The sequence below is a fragment of the Felis catus genome, chromosome A2 (genome assembly GCF_018350175.1).
Source record: "Felis catus isolate Fca126 chromosome A2, F.catus_Fca126_mat1.0, whole genome shotgun sequence".
In the NCBI taxonomy this organism is placed as follows: domain Eukaryota; kingdom Metazoa; phylum Chordata; class Mammalia; order Carnivora; family Felidae; genus Felis; species Felis catus.
The window spans coordinates 59,704,177-59,720,104 of record NC_058369.1 but is presented as its reverse complement, the minus strand read 5'-3'; the positions used below and the strand labels follow the sequence as shown (position 1 = coordinate 59,720,104).

The window sequence follows — 15,928 nt, the reverse complement described above, 5'->3', positions numbered from 1 at the left end:
CTAAAACTATTTGTGTTCCTACACGCCAGCACCAAGCCATCCAAAGTGGAAATTAAGGAAGCAACTCCATTCACAAGGGCATCTAAAAGAGTAAAATCTCTACGCTTGGGGTGATGTCATGGGAAATACTAAGAGTAGGAAGATCCAGGAATCCATCTCTCCACCGAAACAACTTCTGAGCTGGCAGGAGCTATCAGAATCCCAATTTGGAACTCTAGAGTCTAGATGGACACTTGCAGTTTCCAGGGCAGAACTGGATGAAGAGGCTGGGAGGGGTGTGGGGGATGGGTGAAATAGGTGATAGGGATTCTGGAGAGCACTTGTCATCATGAGCACGGGGTGATGTATAGAATTGTTGAATCACTGTATTGTACACCCAAAACTAATATAACACTGTATGCTAACTAAAAAGAAAAAAAAAGAGGGGCTCCTGGGTGGCTCAGTCAGTTAAGTGTCCAACTTGGGCTCTGGTCATGATCTCGAGGTTCGTGGGTTCGAGCCCCACATCAGCTCAGAGCCTGGAGCCTGCTTCGGATTCTGTGTCTCCCTCTCTCTCTCTGCCCCTCCTCCACTCACATTCTCTCTCTCTCTCTCTCTCTCTCTCTCTCTCTCTCTCTCAAAAATAAACATTAAAAATTTTTTTTTAAAAAGAGAACAAAAGCAATCATAAATATGCCATGTAGATATATCAACGTAACGAAAAAGAACTATGGAAATGTAAATCCATATATAGATATTAAAATTGACACACAAATAAAAAAATTTAAAAAAATACAATGTAGGTTGCATTACTACTCAGGTCTGATGAGGCCAACAGACGAGAGGGTGGCTGCCATGGGAGAGGTAGTTTGTTATCCTCACAGATCCCTAGAAACAGGAAGCAGGGCCACACAGGGAAGGACCGGGCTGGGTCAAAAGCAGAGGGAGCAGGGCAACTGTGGGCAGGAGCCTCTGTTGTGATTTCCATGGGAAGGAACGGGTGAGGCAGGGTATATGGGCTTAGGGTTGACTGGATTGAGTAATTTCAGGACTCGGGGCATAGTGCTGTCTTGAGATGTCTGGTACCTGGCCTTGGGTGATTGGAGCAGGGGCCAGTGGCCCTGGGTATGAGAACCTGATAGCAGAGGTGGGAGGTGGGTGTGCGAGCTCCGGATTAGTTAGTTCGTACTCTTGGACAACTCCTTAACTCTCTCTAGGGATTGGCCAACCCCAGGGTGGAGAGGCAGGGACAGTCCCTGCAGGGTCAGTAAGATCCAGATATTAGAGCATCAGATATAGAAAGGACAAGCCACAGTTAATGCACCTGTCCTCAAGGAGTTCCCCATCTTATGAAGCAAGGTGACCCCTACAGTCCTATAAGCCACTGAAGAGTGTGCTGGTTCTCTACTGCTGTGTAACAAATTCCCCCCAAAACTTGGTGGCTTAAAACAATAGTAAGCATGCGTTAGCTCAGTTTCTGTGGGTCAGGAACTCACGAGGGGCTTGGCTTGGGGTTCTGGCCCAGGGCATCTCCTTTGCGGTCATCTGAAGGCGAGGCTGGGGCCGCGGCATGGGCTCCCAGCAGGCTCAGTCACATGGCCGTTGGCTGGGGCTGACACTTCCAGAGCAGGTGATCCCAGAGAGAGCAAGGCAGGCCACAATGTCTTCTCTGACCTCGCTCCAAAAGTCACCCACTGTCGCTTCCACGGCTGGAGGGGTCATGGCAGGGCGTGAGTGCCAGGAGCCCAGGGACGCTGGGGGCTATGGTAGGTGGTAGCCACCACAGAGGATATGAGCGCGTGATCATTTTTCCAAATTGTGTCTTAAATGGTCTGCCAGGCTGCCAGGTATGGTCAAGACTCCATGCAGCCACCTCTTTGGGCTCTGGCATGTGTCTCTCCTTTGCCCTCTCACACCCAGGGGTGGGCAAGGCCCCTGCTTGTTAAAAGCACCGAATTACTCCTCTTGGTTTTCCCCGCCTCTCAAATACCTCCCCTTGAGTGGACCTTCTGTGTTCTGTGGGGAATCTGGTGGTGGCCCTTCCCCAGCTGTGTGCCTCCTTTCTGACTGTGCACCTCCCCCGCATTCACAGCCACCCCTTGAGAGCTGGCCAAACCTACCGTGTCTACTGGCGTCCCCTCCCTAACCCTGTGGGATCCTGGCTTCTGCCCCATCACTCCACCCTGCCCATCTCACTCTGGGGGCGTGGCTGAGGCCTCTCCAAGGGCACCTCCCCGCCACTCGCTCCTTCTCCGGCCCTCCTCCCTGGGCTCTGGTCCTCTCTGGCCTGTCTATCTGCTCCATCGGCCTCCTTGCCAAGCTCCTCCACCATCAGGGTTCCTGGGGCTGTGTCCTGGGCCGTCCTCTCTCTCAGCCACGACCACAGCCTCAGTCTCCATCTGTTCACCAGGGACACCCACATTTCCGTCCTCTCTTCCCCTAGTCCCCAGGCCTCCATCAACAGTGGCCTCTTCAGAGCCCCTGTTTGGCGGTTGCCACGGGGACCTGAACCCAGCACCCTGCCTGAGCTCCGGGCCTCCTGATCCCCACCCCCGCCATCCCAGATCCCTCCTTCCCTTCTCTGCCACCTCAGCAAACAGCACCTGATGCAAGGGCGTTCTTGCCTAAGGGATGGAGTTATCCCCGGGGCTCCCTTCTCTCCCATGCCCACACCCAGTCAGGCACCAAGCACCCCCCCCCCCCACCGGGCTCTTCTGGAAAGCACTGCATCCATGCCTACTCCCGCCCCGTCCTGCCACTGACTCCCACCCTCATCTAAGCCCCCAGCTGTCTTCTGTGGGGAGCAGAAGGTCCTGGTAGTGCGGAGGACAGGCTCGGCGGTGTGCAGGGGAGATACTGAGTAAGTCCCAGAGTGAAGGAGGGACGAGGCTGGGTCCCACAGTGCTGGCCCATCCCTCTTGTAGCCGGAGTGCAGAGAAGGTGTCTCAGGGGAGTAGAGGCAGAGAGACAGCTGGCTGCTGGAGAAGGAGCAGGTCAACAGGTTGCTTCCCCAGGGAGCTGGCATCTCCCCCCGCCCCCCACCACCGCACAGGTGCTACTGGAGGCAGGAGGCGCCCACCCCCCCCCCCATCTCCCCCTGCTGGGGGCAGGGAGGGGGCATGTTATCACTTTCTATGAGGACATGTTGCAGCCAGCTCACCTCTCCCGGAGAATTTTTCTAAAAGTAGGCTTCCATTTTTAAAGCTTTTTAATTAAAAAAAAAAGCATCCTGTTAAAGTACTAGAAGAAAACAGGAACTTTTTACATGTACTTAACCTTCAGATGCAGAATGCCTCTCTAAGCAAGATACAAAATGCCAAAGCATTGCACTGAGTAAACATTAAAATGTCCTGTAAGGCAAATGCATGAGAGACAGTCCAAAGGTAATAGTCGTATCAGCGGGAGCAAACATACTGTCAGCAGCTCCGACGAACAAAGGAGCTAGTGTCCTCTAATAGGTAGAAGTGCTCAAGATCATTTAAAAACCACCACATCCCAATTTAAAAATGAGCAAAGGACACTAACAGAGAGAACCCAGGATAATCAGCATCTGAAAAGATACACGATCTTTTCTGAGATCAAGAAGTGCAAAGTGCACATTAAAATCGAGATGAGTTTATTGCCTCTCAGACTGACAAATTCCAGGTGTGTGGGAAACAGTCCAGCTCAAGCTGGTGATAGAGAGCAAGGATTGTGCAAGTTTGGAAATTGCATGAGATTAGAAATAGCCTCAGGGTCCTGACTAAGGGGCACCTGACTATGGAGCAAGGAGATTTGTGCATGAGCAGATATACTGTTTCTGAGAGAGAGAGAGAGAGAGAGAGAGAGAGAATGCAAGAAGGGAAGAAGGGTAGAGAGAGAGAGAATGAGAGAGAGAGAGAGAGAGAGAGAGAGAGAGAATCCCAAGTAGGCTCTACACTCAGCACAGAGCCCGATGCAGGGATGGATCTCATGACCCTGGGATCATGACCTGAGCCAAAATCAAGAGTCAGACACTCGACCGACTGAACCGTTCCTCTATTCTTTTTTTTTTCTAACTTTTTAAAAATGATGGGAAATGATCCATAACAAAATGTACTCCTTTGACCATTTTTAAGTATACAGACCAGTGGCATTGTGAGTACCTTCACACTGGTGGGTAACCGTCACCACCATCCAAACCCAGAACTTTTTCATCTTGTAAAACTGAAATTCTGTCTCCATTGAACACTAACTCCCCACCCCATCCCCTCCCCCAGTGTCTGACACCCACCATCCTGGTTTCTGTCCATAGGAGTCTGACTGCTCTGGGGACCTCATGTAAGTTGGCTCATACAGTGTTTGTCCTTGTGTGACTGGCTTCTGTCACTCAGCACAGTGTCCTCAAGGTTCATCCATGGTGTAGCATAAAAGATGATTTTGCAGTGAAAAAGTAAGGGGACATCTAAGCACGCGTATGCAAAAATACCTCTGGTTAGAGAAACAAAGATCCATTTGGTAGGGAGGGCTCCGGGTGAGGATTTTTCGTCGTATCAACATGTCATTTCAGTGGTCATCGTAACACAGCAAACCACATCGTTAACCCTTTTTGCCATGCCTGTGCATTGCTCTTTTAATTAAGACAAAAGTTGAATTTCATTAGAGTTTTGGTTTGTTTGGCTTGGGTTTTAATCTATTTAAATAATAGCAGTATCTGCTGACTTTTGTGATCTAGTTAACTAAATGTTGCTACCTGGTAATTGAACCATGCAGTCAGCCAGATGGAGAATATGCACCCAGCAGTCTGTGCTCCTGAATTCTCCACACACCTCACCGCTCCCTATTGCCTCCCCTCTGCTCACCGTTATATATGCAGTTTGACCTGCAGGCATCTGAGTTGTCAGCCCCACACCCTTGACCCGCCTGCCAGGGCCACAGGACAGCTCTCTTCCTCACTCTTTCCACAGCCCATCACCCAGCTGCTCAGGGTCTGCCCTTGGTATACGTCCCTCACCTCACAAGCCCTGCCTTCCCGGCGTCATCCCAAGTCTCCTCCCCCAAGCTGGTCCAAAATGACTGGCTGCCCACCTGAGCACATCCCCAGGCTCCCTGGCAGCCCCCTCCCCATCTGCCAGCAGCTGGCTGCCCTCCCAGGCTGGCAGAGACTGGAATCTCCAAGCTACAGATGATTTCTGAGTTGGGGTAGGAGAACCTACCAGGCCAAATGCCTCCATCCCTGTGGGTGTCAGTTGAAGGGAAGGCATCAAGGATATGGGCTTCCCCCAATCTTCCGCTGCAGTCCCGAGGGAAGCCCTGGGAGGCTCACGGCAAAGGCACAGGCAGGGCCCTGAAGCAGAGGGCCTGGGTCTGTGACCTCCCCATAAACGGGCCCTGCGCGCCTCTCACGGGGCAAATGGAAGGATGCCGAAGAGAAAAGCACAAAACGTGTTGTGTGTGTCAGGCACGTGTGCACACGGGCCATTTTTGTGCAGTTATCACAGCTTGCCAGCAAAGTCCGTACAATCCTCTCAGATGTGGAAACTGAGGCTCAGGGAAGCTGGGTGACTTGTGGGGGGGGGGGTTCAGCAGGCAGGCAAGGGCACTGGAGTCTCTCCCAGCCTCCTGCTGTGTTCACGGCTTCAAGAGCCAATGAGTCATTTGCTGTGGCCTTTGCTTTCGTCTCCCTGCAGAGAACATCCTGGAGTCCACGGACAATAGTTCTACTTCAGTCATTGAAGAAAAAAAGGAAAAATGCAGGAACACAGGTAAAGGGAGCCCTCAAGCTGGGAGCTGAAGTCTGCGTGGGTGAGAGTCAGACATCTCCCTCCGTAGGCCTGTCTCCAACACCGGTGGCAAAAGGAAAGTCTTCTGCTTCCAATGGGTTACCGAGACCCAAAATAATAGTAATGTAAACAAAGTAGGATTTATTTTTCCTCCAGTAAAGGGAAATGTGGGAGGCAGTCCAGAGCTCCAGGAGGCCCCACAGACAGCAGTTCTAAGAAACTGTCCCGGTGACCAGGTCCCAAGTCTTTCTGCCTTCAAGCCAATTTTAGCCTTAGGGTTTCAACTGCAAAGTTATCATGTGGTCACAAAATAGCTGCTGCAGCCTCAGCCATCACATCTGATTTCAGACATGGGGAAAGGGTCAAGGGAGGAGCAAAACAGCCTCCCAGCCAGCTCAGTCCTCCTTGGAAAAATACCCTTCCCAGAGGACCCACACAGCAATTTCTGCCTACGTTCCATTGTCTAAAATTTGTCCCGTGGCCATCAGTATCTGAAAGGGAGGCTGAGCCATGTAACTTTTCAACTAGGCAACTTCCCCCTTGTTAAGAGGAAGAAGGGTAGGCAGCTGGCTGCTTGTACTGCTTCCTCTGAGCCTCTGCAGTGCTGTTCCATCCCCCTGGCCTCCTGTGCCGCCCCCCAGGTTCGCAGGCCAGTCTGATCCTTCCATAGAAGGGGGCAGATGGGAGCACACTCCCTGAGCCTACCTCTCACAGGCTGAGCTCCCACCTCTCATTCCCCTGCCCCCTCCCCACCCGCCTGGTTTCCTCTTTCTTTTAATTCTGAAAACCCAAACCTGTCCAGGAATAGAGACTAAGGTCCTGTGAACTCAGGTGCCCATCACCAGTACAGAAGATTTAGCCACATTTGTTTCATCTATCCTTCTCTTTTTTTGTTTTTCGTCTTTGCCAGAACATTTTTTAATTTTAATTTTTAAAGTTTTAATTCCAATATAGTTAACCTACAACTAGAATAGTTTCAGGTGGACAATATAGTGATTGAACATTACTCAGTACTCACCATGATAGCTGTATGCTTTATTCCCCAACACCTGTTTCTCCCATCACCCCACACCCCTCCCTCCCTCTGGTGACCATCAGTTTGGTTCTCTATGGTGAAGTGTCTGTTTCTTGGTTTGTCTCTTTTTCTGCCTTTGTTCATTTGTTTTATGTTGTAAATTCCACAAGTGAAATCACATTGTATTTGTCTTTCCTTGAGAGACTTAACATTGTTTAGCATAATACTCTCTAGCTCCATCCACATTGTCGCAAATGACAAGATTTCATTCATTTTTATGGCTAATATTCCTGTGTGTGCACGTGTGTGTGTGTGTGTGTGTGTGTATCACATCTTCTTTATCCATTCATTTATCCATGGACAACTGGGTTGCTTCCATACTTGGCAAGCATACTTTAAATTTAAATCCAGGCAGGGCGCCTGGGTGGCTCAGTTAGGCGTCTGACTTCGGCTCAGGTCATGATCTCCCAGTTCGTGAGTTCAAGCCTCATGTCGGGCTCTGTGCTGACAGCTCAGAGCCTGGAGCTTGCTTCAGATTCTGTGTCTCCCTCTCTCTCTGCCCCTCCTCCACTCACACTCTATCATTCTCTCAAAAATAAATAAACATTTAAAAAAAAGTCAAATCCAGGCATATCCTTGCATCATTACATCCCACAACGTACATTTTTCAAAAATAGGGCTTTTTCTTTGCAAGACCACAGTGAAGTTACCCAATTATCTCAGATATGTCTTCCTATAGAAGATTCGTTCTAATTGATTCAAATGAGATCTGATCATCTTCTCTCTCTTTACAATCTAACAGAGCCCCTCCCCCACATCCTTTCATTTTCTGCGTCTTGACTTACTGAGAAATGGTGTTAATTACCTGTAGAACGACCCCTGTTCTGTATGTATCTGTTTGCTACCAGGTCATTGTTCTAGAAACTGTTTCTCTGTTCCTCATCTTTCCTTTAATTGTACATTTTAACCTTACGTGCTTGATAAGATGTTCCATTTTGTCCACAAGAATGCTCCCTACCACCTCTCACAAGAAGCCCGTGCGTCTAGCTGCCCCCCACTCGTGGTATTGCCACGCTCGGTGGGGTCTGGTGGTGACTGCCTGGCCCTCTACCACATTCCCATCAACCATTCACCCAACAGCTTCTTCTAACCATGGATCCCTGTGCCTGAACTTATCACCACATTAAGGGTGAGGCATCCGGGTTTGGTGGATTGGTTTGGTCCCTTCGCTAAGGTATAATTAGGTGAAATGCACAAATCATAGGTATACAGTTTGACAAATTTCAGTAAATGTATACACATTTGTAGCTTCCATCTCATTCGCCATCTAGAACATTTGCATCTTCCCGGAAGTTCCCTTTCCCCCAGAGACAGCAGGGCTCTGCTGTCACCCCAGAATCATTCTATCCATTCTCGAACCTCATATAAGTGCAGTCACACTCCATGCTCTTTCGATCCTGGCCTCTTTCACGCAACATCCCACCTGTGAAATGCCAGTCACAAGAGTCCCTTCTTGGTTGTTGCTGTGTGCATTCTGTTGTGTGCATATGCCGACAGTATATCATTCTTTCCGGGATGGATGAACATTTGGGTTGTTTCTGGGTTTTTGATATTCTGAGCAATATTGCAGTGAACATTGCTGTGCATGCCATTTAGAGGACATAAACGCTCATTTCTCCTGGAAATGAGGAAGGAGTGGAATTGCTGGCAGGATGTTTAACCTTAGTAGATAGTGCTGAGCAGTTTTCCAGAAGACTTGTTCCAATTCACAGTCCCACCAATAATAGGTGTAAGCAATCCAGACGCTCCACATCCTTTCTAACACCTGGCACGTTGTCAATACTCTTGCTATTACCTGGCCCTTTGGATATGGATTAGTATCTCATATTCCCTGTGATCCATGAGAGTGATTACCTTTTCATATGTTCACTGATGACTCTGTTATGAAGTGCCTGTTCCTGACTCTGCCCACTTTTCTGCTGGGTTGTCTTTTCATTTTAATGATTTCTAGGAACTCTTTACATATTCTGGAAACAAGTCATTCACCAGTTCTAAATATGCAAATACCTTCCCTCACTTGGCAGATTGCTTTTTCCCTTCTTAGTGGTGCATGTTTAATGAACGAAAGTTCCTAATTTTAGTGGAGTTCACTTTCCCAATCATTTTCTTATCGTTGGTATGTTTTATGAACTGTTTTAAAGCTCTCTGCTGACCCCCAAGGCCATGAAGATACTGCATTTTATACAAGTTTTGTTTTCACTTTACAATCAGACCTATAAATCATCTCTAATCTAGTGGTAACCATTTTGTTTGCAGATTCTTTGGATTTTCTCCTCTACAATCACATCACCTTGAGATGACATTATTTGTCCTTCCTTTCCAAGCTTATACTTTTTATTTCTTTTTCTTGCTTAACTACAACCCTGAGTAGAAGTGCAAAGACAGGCATCCATGCCTTGTTCCTGATCATGGGGGGCGGGGGAAGCACGCAATATTTTGCCTAGAGGTTTCTTGTAGGTTCCTGTACTCATTTCGTGTTGCTGCTATAGCAAATTACCACAAACTCAGTGGCTTAGAGCAACACAGATAAATTATCTTACAATTCTGGAGGTCAGAGTCCAAAATGAAACTTAGAAAACTAGAATCAAAGTGTCCATGGGGCTGCGTTCCTTCCAGAGGCTCCAGGGGAGAATCTGCTTCCTTGCCTTTTCCAGCTTAGAGGCGCCTGCGTCCTTGGCTCCTGGCTCCTTCCTCCATTTCCAACTCCAGCAGCACAGCATCCTCCGGTCTCTGTGACATCACTCCAACCTCTGCTTCCATTGTCACACCTCCTCCTCATGCTGCTGGCCTTCCTGCCTCCTGTTAGAAGGACCCTCATGATTGCATCAGACCCATCTGCAAATCCAGGACCATCTTGCATCTCAAGGTCCTTAACTTCATCTCATCCGCAAAGTCCCCTTTACCATATAAGGGAGTCTAGTCACAGGTCTGGGGTGTAGGCCATGGACATCTTTGGGGGGCCATTACTCAGCTCACCACACTTCCTCTTATCAGACCAGGGAAGTCTCCTTCTATTCCTATGTTGCTAAGACTCTCATTAAAAATCAGTTTCGAACTGTATCAAATACTTTTACTGCATTTCTTGAAAAGATCATATAATTTTCTCCCCCATTCTGTTATTGGGGTTACTACATTGATTGGTTTCTAAATGTCAAACCGACTTTGCCTTTCTGGAATGATCTGCTCCAAATGACTGCCATCCTTGATCGTGGGCTCATCTTCACATTAATACATTAACCATTAGCCATTCGGAAACATTCCCTACTTGCAGGACTGCAAATGCAATTTCTGTTTTTGGAAGCCCGTCCCCACATAGCTACTTCTAGCTCTGTGGCCTCGGGTGAGCAGCTTCCCTCTCCGTGCCTCAGTTTCCTCAGTGGGAGTAACAAGAATTCCCAACTCATAGGATTGCTATGAAAATCAAGTCAGGTATAATCCTTGGTCTGGCCCACGGTTAAGTGCTCAGTGCTTGCTAACTATCGTAATTAATCTTTTCGATGGGGACACGGGACATGCAGCCCAGGCGTGCTAACGGCCAGTTTGGGGACATAAAGACTCCGACTCTGGCTCAGTCCTCTCTCTTCTGAATTTAGGGAGATGCCTCTGCCCAGGGCTGCTGGGCAGATGCAGGGAGTGAGAGAGACAGGCATGAGGATGTGAAGAGGGGGTTAGCTATGCAACACCATTGCTGCACCCAGAGCCATCACTTCCTGCACACCCTCCTCCCACAGCCCAGCCCAGTGGACCGCACTTCCCCACTTAACCCCAGACCCGCTGCCTCCCCAGTTCCAACACTCCCTGTCTGCCAGGCTCCCCCCTTCTTGTCCGGAGCTGTGTGCAATTTCTAAACTTATGCCTTTTCTGGCGGGGGGGGGGGGGGGATGGCCTGGTGAGGGAGGCGAGCCACGTGCCCTGGGCACCATGTCCCCCGACGCATAGAGGCCCTTGGGCGGTCTCTTCTGGAACCCCTGTGTCGGAACCAAAGGATGTAAAAGAAAGTTGTGATTAGGCGTGGGACAAGAGTGCACGACTCCAAACCAAACCTGCACAAGCCCGGTCCCTTCTCCTCCCATCCACCACCCGTGTGACCACTACCCACGTGACCTCTCCCTATCTTGGGCGCCCCCCTCCCACGGGCTCCCCGCTCCAGAAGCCCAGCTGAGAATGGACCGCCTGCTTCCTCCTCCTGGCTGGGCCCAGGAGTGGATAATCTTTCTTTATTCTTCTCACTCGTTTTCAAACTATTTTGACCGGTTGAAAAGTTGAAAGAATAGTGCAAAGAGGTGGACTCGGGGCTTTCCTGACACCTCCACAGGACAGGTGTGGGTGAAGGGTCCTGGCGGACCACCGGGGTGACATGCTGGGGTTGCACTGGCCAGAAACGGCCCACCCCTCTGGCTTCCGCCCTGGTTCCCTCCGATGGCCTGAGCAGGGTGGAGTCTGTCAGTTTCTCCACTCTTCCTAGTTGACAAGTAGGACTCTTGTGCGGCGGTATTTTGAGTCTCTTAGAACTTCAAATCCCCCCTTCACAGCATCCCCTTTCTGCTGGTGAGGGTGTGAAATAAGACAGAAAGGAAAGGCAGGCCAGCATCAGACTTCGAAGTCTGGAAATGCTCACAGCCCCTGGCCTCTGTTCTCCCTTCCCGAAATCAGTTGCAAAGACCCAGTCCGTGGGGGCACACGGGTGTGTGCCGTGGGGTGTCCGAGGCGGCTCCCGGGCTGCTGCACATGTCCCGGCAACGGGTCCTGATGAAATCACGCGTTACCGCAGCCTTTTACATTTGCCTACAGGTCCACAAAGAATTAGTAATTTCACAGGCAGCTGCTGAAGGTAAAGTGTTTTTAGTTATTTATTTTCTTAAAGATTTTTTTATTTTATTAATTTTTTAAAGTGTTTATTTACTTTTGAGAGACAGAGCATGAGTGGGGCAGGGGCAGAAAGAGACGGAGACACAGAATCGGAAGCTGGCTCCAGGCTCTGAGCTGTCAGCACAGAGCCCGATGCAGGGCTCAAACTCATGAACCATGAGATCATGACCTGAGCCGAAGTCGGACGCTTCACCGACTGAGCCACCCAGGCGCCCTGGTCAAGTGTTTTTTAAAAGAAGATATGAAATTATTAAAAATAGGTGTTAGCATGTACTAGAAGAAAATACCCCCAGAAATATTACCAGCGATTGTTTTGAAGTGGAGGAATTATTTTGTTATTATACTCTTTAGCTTCCAAGAATGCTTTAGTTTGTTTTACAACGAATGCTGTGTCCTCCAAATGGAGGATGCGGGAGAAAGCAACCATATTTTTAAGACCTTAGTTTGGTGCTTCTGGGTTCTGTCCTCCCTGATCCCTGCTGAGCTGAGCAGTGGGAACCTAACCCTTACCCAAAGGGGTGGGAGGAGCAGCAAAATTAGGGTCCTTGGCAGCTCCCATCTCTCAAAGTCCTGCCCTGCCTCCCCAGGCCTCAGGTGTTTTGCCGTCACTCGCCCCCAAACTCAGCCTCCCCCTGGGGGGCTTGTGGAGAATCCTGCGGACAGGGCATTGCCCTGCAGCACTCACTGCCCTCCGCAGGCAGGTGCCTCTGCTCTGGAGTCACTAGGCCTCCCTGACCATCTGGCCCCATCACTTCCCCACTCCTGCTTTTCCCCTCTGCAGAATGGGGGTTCCTGGGACTTTAAATGAGAGGGGACAGAGGGCCACATGTCTGAGACGGGGGGCGGGGGGTGGGAGCTGTGTTTACCAGGCCTCTTTCAGATGTCAGGGACAGAAGCCCAAGCCCACCTAGGTTAAACCTGACAGGTGAGTTTCTGCAGTCAGAAGGTCCAGGGTTGGATTTCAGGCACAGCTGGATCCAAGAGAACATTCGACACCTGCTCACGCTTTCAAGGAAGCTCCTCATGCTGGGTTGGGAGGGCACCAGGACTCCAGAGACACAGACCACCTGTTTGGAAGAGCTGGCTCATCTCTCCAATGAGATATCTCCCTCCCCAGTGCCCGAGATTGTTCCTGACCATGAGGCTAATCCTTTCCACATGTCTGGAGACGTGGATTTCTTCTTGCTCAGAGATCAGGAGCGGAATAAGTCTCGCCTAGTGAGTATCCAGGACTGAGGCCTGCCTGCAACTATTCCCTCCCTCATGCACGCAGACCCAGATTGCCCTTCTCAGAAGAGTACTTTCCTCAGGTCACTCTCTCACTCTAGAATAGTCAATGGTTCACTATTTTTTAAAAATGTTTATTGATACTTGAGAGAGAGAGAGAGAGAGAGAGAGAGAGAGAGGGTGAGGGAGGGAGGGGCAGAGAGAGAGGGAGACACAGAATCCCAAGCAGTCTCCAGGCTCTGGGTTGTCAGCACAGAGCCCCACACAGGGCTTGAACCCATGAGCCGTGATATCATGACCTGAGCTGAAGTTGGATGCTTAACCGACTGAGCCACCCAGGCGCCCCTCACTATTTTTAAAAAATCAACTCGAAACCCTGACGAGCTCTCCAATCTCTGACCTGTCCCACTGTCTTACCCAGCTTCATCGCCACTCTTCCTGGGCCTTGTCAGAGTGGGCTGTTGGAAGCTGCTGTGGCCACCGTGCTTCAGCCATCAGGTCTTTCTGCTGTCCCTTGCATGAGATGCCACCCTCCTGACACTCCCTGTCCTTCAAGGCCCGTCTCAGACCTCAGGCCCCCTCTTGCCTCTCCCAGGAGACCCGCACCTCCAACTGCTCCAGCCTTGCACAATCCCTCTCGTGGGAATTCTTGGAGGCCAAATCCACACACAAACATGCACCTGTGCGTGTGTGCGCGTGCGCACACACACGTACACATATGCATGGCCCTCAGCAGCACCTGGGAGTCCCTGAGCTAGCCCCGGACCCCCCTCCACCGGCCCGCGCCTTGTCTGCACCCCAGCATAGTCTGTCTTGCCTCCCCACCCAAGAGCCCACTTGCCCACTCCCACCTGCCGTGGCATGGCTGGAGCGAGCAAGCGTCACTGCAGCCAGGCTCAGGGAGGACTCACCAGCGGGCATCTTCACTGAGAAGTGCTCAGCATGGGCCAGGTTTCTGGGACATGGTCTCAGGCACATGCCTATGACCAGCCCTCCCGGGCTGACTCTGTCTACTTCAACTCATGGCTCAGTATCTGAGATTCCTCGGAGAACTGGCTCCGGCCGAGACCCCAACCGAAGACACAAAAGGAAATGCACGTTTTCCAGCCCCTACTCAGACCTCCCTGCCCCACCAACTGCCTAGAAGCTCTGTGGGGGCCACCATCAGTGTTTTCCCCATCCTGCTGCCATGCTGTGCACCCACTCATGCCCTGGAAGGAGACACTCCCACAAAGCCACACCGAGCAGCACACACTTCTGCAAGGCCTCCAAGTGGGCAAATACAGCAGAAACACACACAACTTTCTCTGACGGACTTAGAGACCTTCCTCCAGGGCAGGATTATCTCTTCCCAGCCTGGCCTTGCTTCCACGGTCGCTTCTGCCTTCTTCCTAAGCCCCCCAAACATGGCAAACATGGCACCCGTCCCCCCCCAGCACAGCCCTCCCCCCTCAATCCCACACCCCAGCAGAGCCCCGCCAATGTCACATTGACCCCCAAGCAGCTGCCTAGTTTCTTCTAAGTGCAGACCCTCTGCCACTGGGAATCTAGGTGATATTTCCCCAGCTTTGCTACACGGAGGTCCAATCTAGGGGCCTCGGGCTGGGTCCCGCCACAGATGTGGTTTCCCTAAGCAGCTTTCTAAAGACGCTGCGTTCATTGATGCACCTGGCAGCCCTGGGGAAAGGACAGATGAAGAGAAGAGGATTTGTGCAGGCCTGTCTGATCCTGCAGGCTGAGGTGCCTGGGCCATGGAAGGATGTGGAGAAACCCCAGGGCTTGGGCTGCAGGAAGGGCTGGGCTCCCGTGAGGGGGCCTTTGGCCTGCACTAGTCCTCAGGGAACAAAAGCCCCCATCCCCACGCCATCCTGGGGTCCCCCCAAGCTGAGGGCTCAGGGACGGGAGCAACGCTGGGGCAGGTTGGAGGCCAGGCTGGGTGGAGAGGAGCAGATCCCCGCCCGCCGCCGCCAGCTCTGACTACCGAGCTTGCAGACCAAACTCGGGATTTCGAGTTTCTTTTGGAAACTCACAAGATCTAGCTTCCCGGAACCTTCGGTGTGTCCGATTTAGCAAATCACAATTTGAGAATATGAGAATAGTGTGAATGAACTTCAGGAGGAACCATCGCTTAGTGAGTATGTCCCTGCACTACTGACCTGGAATGCAAACCTGGCTCGGCATCCTGTACTTAATCTGGCAACCCCACCCCCACCTCGTCCTTAACCCCCGCTCTCAGCCCCACTGCCCTCTCACCCCGGGAGGTGTGCTCAGAGCCCCCAGGAACGTTTTCCCCGGCACACAGCTCCGCAGCCCCCTCTGCGCGCAACAATGCTCAGCCCCGCCAAGGGCACCCCCACCCTGACCCAAGTGCGCCCCCCCCCCGGGCAATTCCCCCTTCACCTCCCCGCGCCGCATGCGCGTCCCCTCAAGGCTGTGCGACCCAGGGACAAGGCGTCGCCGGCGATGGGAGGACGCTGGTCCCAGGCGCGGTGGGGGAGGGGGTGGAAGTAGTGGCAGGCCCCGCCCGACCCCGGCCGACCCCGCCCAACAGGAGCGGGAGCAGAAGAAGACGCTGCGGATGCACCAAAAGATGACCTACGCGTCCAAAGTGTTGGCCAAGCACACCAGACTGCGTCGCGAGCTGCAGCTGGAGGACGAGATGCAGGACCAGGAGGTGCGAGCCGAGGCGGAGCGGCTGCGCGCCTTCCACGACGACACGGCGTGGAAACTCTCCATGACCAAAGGTGGCCCCCTTCCCCAGCGTCGGGTCTTGACCTCGGGGCGCGCGCAGTGCTGTTCACGTGCTCGGAGAGGCAGGGCTCCGATGCAGTGGGGAAGGAGGGTCGTTTCTGTGTCTGAGCCCGCCTCCCTCCATCACAGGGATGGATTCCAGCCGGACTGCCAATCTAAAAGCCTTTGAATCCCAACGTTGCTTGCATTCGGAAGGTTCCCGTGCACGTGAAGGCAGATTGCGCCCATATAAAATATAGTCCCTTAATATGGTGGAGGGAAAGAGCATCAGTCTGGAACCAGGTTC

The 15,928-nt window shown here is 51.6% G+C and overlaps 1 protein-coding gene across 7 annotated transcripts in view; it reads left to right on the top strand.

The window, feature by feature from the left end:
- Window positions 1-15,928, top strand: part of CFAP100 (cilia and flagella associated protein 100) — a 56,121-nt gene that overhangs the window by 5,413 nt on the left and 34,780 nt on the right. For 5 of the 7 annotated variants that reach the window (XM_045052053.1, XM_045052051.1, XM_045052052.1 and 2 more), the window contains exons 3-5: window positions 5,628-5,702; window positions 12,782-12,882; window positions 15,443-15,635. In XM_045052053.1, the coding sequence (XP_044907988.1) occupies window positions 5,628-5,702; window positions 12,782-12,882; window positions 15,443-15,635 (369 nt within the window). Of the gene's footprint in view, window positions 1-4,217; window positions 4,279-5,627; window positions 5,703-12,781; window positions 12,883-15,442; window positions 15,636-15,928 lie in introns of all 7 variants that reach the window. The other 2 variants (XM_045052055.1, XM_045052054.1) reach the window with 1 other exon arrangement.